Raw genomic sequence first — 8,463 nt, 5'->3', positions numbered from 1 at the left:
TTTTTTTTTTTTTTTTTTTTTTTGTCTTTTGTCTTTTTTCCGTGTCCGGCAACGGATCGCAACCCTCAGTGTTGCCCCCGTACCGGACCGGGGACCGGCAACGGGATCGCAAGCCTCGGTGTTGCTCCCGCGCCTCGCTCAGCCAGTGAGCGGGAACCGGTCTGTATGTGGGATCCGAACCCTCGGACGGGAGCGCCGCTGCGCTTCCCAAGCGGCGCACTATCCAGTGCGCCACCGGGCCGGCCCCGAGCTCCTGCCTTCTTTTGGGAAGTGGTGGCTGCCCTCGGCTCCTCTGTATTTTATTTCTAATTTCCAAGTTCCCTTTTAGTTGTAAATTTCCAAGCTTTGATGATTAGTACATGCAAATTACTTGTATCTCTAATTATTGCCCCAAATTTTCTCTGAAACTGGGTAGTTTATAAGGAAAAGTTTATTTGACTCATGATTCTGGCATAACTGCATCTGGTGCAGGCCTCAGGCTGAAAGTGGCAGGCAGCTCGGGCAGGTGGTGGGGGCGCTAGCGAAGATCACATGGCAGTAGGAAGCATGAGAGCCACATTTTCTTTATCCATTCATCCCTGGAGGGACATTTAGGTTGTTTCCACATGTTGGCTACTGTGACTAATGCTGCAGTGAATATGGCAGTATACGTTACCTTTTTTGTAAGAAAGAAGGGGAAATTAGAAAACATACTGATATCTGCTTTTCTTTATATATATACATATTTACAAAGGAGGTAAAGTACAAACCAGTTAAGTGATAGGGGGACAACAGCATAGAAGGAATGGGGAGAGAATAATACCTCTCTGAGTAAACTTTTTATATAGTTTTCACTTTTGGAAGTACAGTTATCCCTTGAACAATGAGGAGATTTAGGGGCGCCAACCCCTCTGCATAGTAAAAAAAATCCACATATAACTTTTGACTCCCCAAAACCTTAACTATTAATAGCCTGCTGTTGACCAGAAGCCTTACTGATCAAATAAACAGTTGGATAACATATTTTGGCTGTTATCTGTATTATATACTGTATTCTTACAATAAAGTAAGCCAGAGAAAAGAAAATGTTATTGAGAGAATTATAAGGAAGAGAAAATATACTTATAATACCGTACATTTATTTATTGAAAAAAATTTGTGTATAAGTGGACCTGTGCAGTTTAAGCCCATGTTGTTCAAAGGTCAACTGTATGTTGATGTTGTAAATATTTCAAAATAGTTATGTCAACCTTGATAGGAAGGAATAAAAGCTCAAACTGATATTAATGATCCCAGCTGTATTTCAAATGAATAGCATCACCACACTAAAGGAGTTCTTAAAACATATCCAAATAATTTTGTATATAATGTTTGACTACAATAATTTCAGGGACAATGTTGAGCAAAAGAACTACAATCATATCCTGAACTCTTTGAACTGCCATAGGTTAAGCAATTCTGAAATTATTTTAAATGTATTATATGATTGAGCAATGAGTAGATGTTTTGAGCCAAGTATCTTCTCACTGTGGTTAAAGCAAAATACAAATATGAAGTGAGGGAAAGGAAGGAAGAACCAAATGGGGACGGTTCATATTTGAAGGAATCAGTATAAATTCAATCCCTCTAAATGAAAGTGTCAAACACTGACTAAACCAAAAACTAAAATTAAAAATGAATCATTCAAAACTGACAAAAAAGTATAAGAGAACCTAAATGTTCAGTGATTTTTTTTGTTTGTTTTAATGTTGGTAGGATTGTCACTTTTGAAATTACTACAACTAAAAATCCACTAAGCTTTAGAACACCATGTACAATGGGTCTTCAAAAAGTTCACAGAAAATTTGTATTACAAAAAAGCTGTGCATGGATTTAAAAATTTTTGCACCAAAATAAACTTATACTAACTTGTTATAACATGTCTGAACAGGATATAATTTGAGACACTTCAAAATAAAACATCAGTTTGAAAAGAACTACCAGAGCAATATGAATTCTACTAAACTTGAAACAGGAACAAACATCAAATTTATGGTGAAACTTTGGTGGAAGAATGGTGAAATCATTAATGCTTTATGAGAAGCTTATGGGGACAGTGATCCAAAGAAATTAGCAGTTTACAAATGGATAACTTGTTTTAAGAAGGGATGAGACAATATTGAAGATGAAGCCTGCAGCTGCACACCATCCACGTCAGTTTGCAAGGAAAAAATTAATCTCATTTGTTCCCTAACTGAAGAGAATTAATGACAGAAACAATAGCCCATCTCATACACATCTCAGTTGTCTCAGCTTACACGATTCTGACTGAAAATTTTAAGTTAAGTAAACTTTCCGCTCAAGGGTTGCCAAAACTGTTGCATCCAGATCAGCTGCAGACAAGAGCAGAGCTTTCCATAGAAATTTTAAACAAGTGGGATCAAGATCCTGAAGCATTTCTGTGAAGAATTGTAACAGGATATGACATATGGCTATACCAGTATGATTCCAAAGACAAAGCACAATCAAAGGTGTTACTTCCAAGAGGTGGAAGTGGTTCAGTCAAAGCAAAAGTGTACGTAAGAGCAAAGGTTATGGCAAAAGTTTTTTAGGATGCTAGAGGCATTTTGCTTGTTTACTTAAAAGAACAATAACATCTGCTTATTAGGAGAGTGTTTGAGATAGCCAAAGTTTTAGCAGAAAAACACCTGAGAAAGCTTCCCCAGAGTCCTCCACCATGACAATACTCCTGTTTATTATTCTCAGCAAACAAGGGCAGTTCTGCAAGAGTTTCCATGGAAAATTATTAGGCATTCACCTTCCAGTCCTGATCTGACTGGTTTTTGTTTTCTAATCTTAAAAAATATTTAAAGGGCACCCATTTTTCTTCAGTTAATAATGTAAAAAAGACTGCATTGACATGGTTAAATTTCCAGGACCCTCAGTTGTTTAGGGATGGACTAAATAGCTGGTACCATCACTTGCAAGAGCATCTTGAGCTTGATGGAGCTTATGTTGAGAAACAAAGTTTGTATTTTTCATTTTTATTTTTTAATCCTATATTTTCATTAACTTTTTAAAGTCCCCTTATATACAGGTATATCCACACACATAAAAAGGGTCTAGAAACAAAGAAACCCTCGTAAGCCATGAGCACATCCAGTACTCATATAGTATTTCCTAAAACCATTTCCTTTAAAAATGATGGTACATACCAAAAGGATGTAAGAGCTTAAAGCTAGTACAATTTGAACATCAAAATGTTAAAGGACTGTAATGAATTATTAACTGCTGAAAAATAGTAATTCTTGAATCTATATTGGTAATAGATTGATGAATTGGTCAGTTGATTGGTAAATAAATTGATTAATAAGTAAAGACTCTTTTTACCGTAGAATACTGACTGATAAATGTGGAAGGTAGTCCTGGAGTTTGAAAGTTATCGTTTTGTAGTAATCATAATAAATACTGGTTTGGGCAAAAATCTTCAGTGTACGCTTCAGAGGTTAGATTGACGGTGTACAGGATATTTGCATAGTTTTAAAACATTTCTTCATAGATCATTTGTATGTCGAAAGAGAAATACCATTAGCTATACAGTGGAGAAACCAAACACACTGTGACTGTCAGAATATCTAACTTAATTTTGTTATACTCAGGCAACATAGTCTGTACAATTTCAGTCCTTCTAAATGTAGTGACTTGTTTTCTGGCCTAACATATTGTTTATGTTGGTGAATATTACATATGTATTTGAAAAGAATGTGAGTTTTGCAATTTTTGGTTGGAATTTTATAAATACCGGATCAAGTTGGTTGATAATGTTAAATTCCATCAAACACTTTTTAAAAGGAGTGTTGAAATCCCCAGCTATAATGGTGTATTTGTCTATTTTTCTTTTCAGTTCTGTCAGTTTTTACTTTATGTGTTTTATAGCTTTGTTTTCAGTGTATATACATTTAGGATTGTATCAAATTCTTCTTGATGAATTGCCTTCTTTATCGTTATGTCTTTATCATGCTCCTTTTTGTCCTTGATAGTATTTGTTTTAAAAAGTATCAAGGACATAAAAGACAAGGAAAGACTGAGGAGCTGTCACAGCTTGGAGAAGAATAAGGAAACATGACAAATAAATACAATGTGAGGCCTTGGACTGAAAAAGTTTTCCTAAACTGATAAAATCTAAATAAAGTCTGCATTTTTTTTTCCTTTTTATCTTTTTTACTGACCGGTAACGGGATCGCAACCCTCGGTGTCGGGACCGGCAACGGGATCGCAACCCTCGGTGTCACGCCCGCACCGTGCTCAACCAGTGAGCGGGAACCAGTCTCCACATGGGATCCGAACCCTCGGCAGAAGTGCTGCCGCGCTCCCAGGCGGCGCACTCTCCAGTGCGCCACCGGGCCGGCCCAGATAGTATTGGTTTTCTGAAGTCTATTTATATTTTGCACAATCATGGATAAGGCTGGCTTTAAGTCTATTATCTTGCTATTCATTTTCTATATTTTTCATCTGTTGTTTGTTCCACTTTTCTCTTTCCTTTGTGTTCATTTTATCTCCATTTATGCCCCCCCCATTTTTTATGCTACTGTTGTCATATATCCTACATGCTATAAATGCCACAATACACTATTATGTTTTTTAATAGCCTTATTGAGATATAATTCATGTACCATACAGTTATCCTCTTAAAGTATATAATTCAGTTTTATTGTTTTTACTTTAAATAATCAGATAGTACTTCAAGAAATTAAAAGATGAGAGAAGTGTATTTTATATTTTCCCACATATTTACCATTTTAGTGCTCTTCATTTCTTTGTATAAATCCAAGTTTCCATCTGGTGTTGTTTTCTACTTCTGCCTGAAAAATGTCCTTTAACATTTCTTACAGTGCATGTCTCATGGCAACAAATACTCTTGGATTTTGTCAGAAAAAGTCTTTCGCTTTTAATTTTGAAGGATATTTTCACTGGATATAGAAGTCTAGCTTGATATTGTTTTTCTTTTGGCATTTTAAGGATATCTTGCCATTATGTTCTGGCTTGCACTGTTTCTAACTAGAAGTCTATGGCCTTAATCTTATTTTAGTCTTAACTCTACAATTATGTACTTTGTTTCCTGAGTTCTTGCACATTCGAAACTTTTTCTCTACCTCGGTAACTTGCAAGGTAGTTTGGCTAGATATAAAATCTTAGCTCATGCTTTCTTTCTTTAGGTTTCTTGAGATGCTACTCTACTGTTACCTTGCTTTGTATTTGCTTTTCAGAAGTCTGATGCCAGTCTTACTCTTTTTCCCCTGAGTGATTTCCTCTTTTTGCCTGAAGGCTCTGAGGCATTTTTTCTGTCATTGCTTTTAAGATTTTCTCTTTATTGCTGATTTTTATTAATTTTATTATGATTTGCTTCAGTTTCGTTTGTGTTTATCCTGTTTGGGATTTGTTGAGCTTCTTGGATCTGTGGTTTTCTAGTTTTTATCAGATTTTGAAAGTTTTTACCTATTAGTTTTTCAGCTATTTCTTCTAACCCTTCACTCCTCTGGATTCCAATTGTATATGATAGTAAATGTAATAATTGTCCCACAGGTCAGTGATAATCTGTTCATTTTTTCAGTCTTTTCTCTATTGATAACTTCATTTTTTTATATTTTATGTTGCTATGACTTCAAGTTCACTGATATTTCCTTCTACAATGTCTAACTTGCTATTAATCCCATCTAGTGAATTTTTATTTCAAATCTTGTGTTTTTCATCCCTAAAAGTTTAATTTGAATCTTTTTTATATCTTCTATTTCTATACCTATTTAATGTTTTCCTTTGCATTCTTTTTCATACTTTTAATAGATTTTTGACATCCTTGTCTGCAATTGGGTTTGATTGTTTTGAGACTTGTGTTTTAGCTCTTTTGGGTTGAATATAGAGTAGCTTTTATTCTAAGCCTAATTTACTTCCTTTCCTAAAGCATGGCCCCTTTAGGTCTCTATTAATACTCCATGAAATCATCTAGGTCTCTCCATATGACTGGTGGAAACTCAAACAATTTTAGGCCTTGCATGAGCTCTGGAAATTGTTTGGCTACTAGCTTCCCACTAATGATTCTTTTTCTTGAAGTTTTTCTTGCCTGGTGTCAGTGGGTTTCAACCTGTACATGCAGCTGAATATTCAAGTGGACTCCAGTGCAGATTTCGAGAGTTCTTCCTTTGCAAAGCTACCTCCTCTCGAGTACTGTGTCCCAGAAATCTTAGCACCCTCAACCTTCCAAACTCCAGTTTCTTTCATCTCAACTCAGCAGGATTTCTGAGCTCTGTTTGGGCCCTCCCTGGCCTGCAATTTACAAATTGCCTCAAGACAGAAAACCTGGGTAATGATAGGGCTCACGTTGTTTGTTTCCCTTCTGTTAGGGAACAGTTTTGCCTTGGCTGTTGTTCAGTATCTGAAAATAGTTATTTTTTACATTTTGTCCAGTTTCTCATCATTTATGGTGGGAGGGTACTTCCAGATCCTGTTACGTCCTCATAGTCAAAAGTAGACGTTCTCGTAGGTACTCAAAACTGACATTACCAAGAATATCATGCATCTTTGGATGTGATGCCTTTAGAAGGACAAAGTATCACTATGTACTCTTCCAACCTGAGCTGAATCTCATGATGAGGACATAGAAAATCCAATATGAAGAACAGGCCATTAAAAACAGGGCTGGGGAGGACTATATTCTTCAAAAAATGTCATTGTCATGAAAGAGAAAGCTGAGGATTTATCCCTGAGTACAGGGAAACTAAAGAGATATGAAAACATTATTTGATCCAGGACTGAATCTTGTATTTAAGGGAGAAAAAAAAAGTTATGAAGAACATTCTTGGGTAATTGACAAAATTGTATTAAAGAAAGTATATTAGGGGCCAACCCCGTGGCTCACTCGGGAGGGTGCGGCACTGGGAGCGCAGCAGTGCTAGTAGCGCCGAGGCCACGGGTTCGAATCCTATGTAGGGATGGCCGGTGCGCTCACTGGCTGAGCGCAGTGCGGACGACACCAAGCCAAGGGTTACAATCCCCTTACCGGTCACAAAAAAAAAAAAAAAAAAAAAAGAAAGTATATTAATTAGATAAGAATATTGTATCAATGTTAAATTTACTAATGTGGTAACTGTACTGTATTATATGAGAGAATGTTCTTGTTCTTATGAAATACATTGAAGAACTAAAGGAGAATGGTGTGTGCAACTTACTCTCATGGTTCAGGAAAAATAGAGGGGTATTAAATGATAAAGTGCATGGTACAGAAGTTTAACAGTTGGTGAATCTGGGTAAAGAATATTATAGTAACTTTTCTGAAAGCTTAAATATATTTCCAAATTAAAAGTTTTAAAATAAATATGTACTTTGGAAAAATGTTTGGCAGTACCTATTAAAGCTAAACACATGTAACCTATGACCCAGTGGTTCCTTTTCTGGGCATATTATGTAAGAGAAATGAATAAGTTATCTCAGTGAAAAAATTATAAATAAGAATAAATACCTCTTTGGGTAAGTCCCCAGTTATGTTTAGCATTTATTTGAAAATGTGCAATCTTCCATTAGTTGAAACTAAGTTATTGTTATAATGTTATAATGCAGTGATTCTCAAAGTATAATCCCAGACCAGCATCATCAGCATCATCTGATAAGTTGTTAGAAATGCACATTTTTGCCCCACTCTCTCCAGACCTACTGAATCAGAAACTCTGGAATTGGGGTCCAGCAATATGTAGTTCAGCAAACCTTCCAAGTGATTCTCATGCATGCTAAAGTAGAGAACCTCTGCTGTACTGAACATATTTCAGGAACTACTATTATCTTCTAAAGCACTCTTTCTTTCATTTTCAGCTTTTCCAATTTGGGAAATACCTGCTATATGAATGCTATTTTACAGTCTTTATTTTCACTTCAATCATTTGCGAATGACTTACTTAAGCAGGGTATCCCATGGAAGAAAATTCCACTCAATGCACTTATCAGGTAATTGTTATGTACTTTCTGAATAACTTTTTACTTCATTGCTTATAGAATGCTTATATTTGAAATGAATGCTCATTGCTTATATTTGAAATTTTATGTGCCATTGTTAGTAGTCTTTAAAATATCATGCCATCCAATGTTTTGTAAAACATGCTAACCTTGTCTCTTTTGTTTTACCAGACGCTTTGCACACTTGCTTGTTAAAAAAGATATCTGTAATTCAGAGACCAAAAAAGATTTACTCAAGAAGGTCAAAAATGCCATTTCAGCTACAGCAGAGAGATTCTCTGGTTATATGCAGAATGTGAGTGCTAATTGTTTTTAAATGTTTTAGACATAAGGGAGTATGAAATGATTTTTACTTTAAAATGAGTTTTGTGTGTGTGTTCATCATGGGTTGAAAAACCTGAGGGGTGACGGTAAAGTTCATTATGACTGTTCTGTGTATTTTATCATTTTAATATATAGATGTGGTTTGCCAGTGCAAAAACAGGCTGCGTTAGCTACAAAGCC

At 35.8% G+C, this 8,463-nt stretch overlaps 1 protein-coding gene across 1 annotated transcript in view; it reads left to right on the top strand.

The window, feature by feature from the left end:
- The window catches only part of USP37 (ubiquitin specific peptidase 37), a 106,879-nt gene that overhangs the window by 66,059 nt on the left and 32,357 nt on the right, over positions 1-8,463 (top strand). Inside the window, exons 9-10 of the mRNA XM_008570745.1 lie at positions 7,819-7,950; positions 8,131-8,254. Of these exons, the coding sequence (XP_008568967.1) occupies positions 7,819-7,950; positions 8,131-8,254 (256 nt within the window). The remainder of the gene's footprint in view (positions 1-7,818; positions 7,951-8,130; positions 8,255-8,463) is intronic.

The sequence above is a fragment of the Galeopterus variegatus genome, unplaced genomic scaffold (genome assembly GCF_000696425.1).
Source record: "Galeopterus variegatus unplaced genomic scaffold, G_variegatus-3.0.2 Scaffold626, whole genome shotgun sequence".
In the NCBI taxonomy this organism is placed as follows: Eukaryota; Metazoa; Chordata; class Mammalia; order Dermoptera; family Cynocephalidae; genus Galeopterus; species Galeopterus variegatus.
This window is presented reverse-complemented; position numbering and strand designations above follow the sequence as displayed.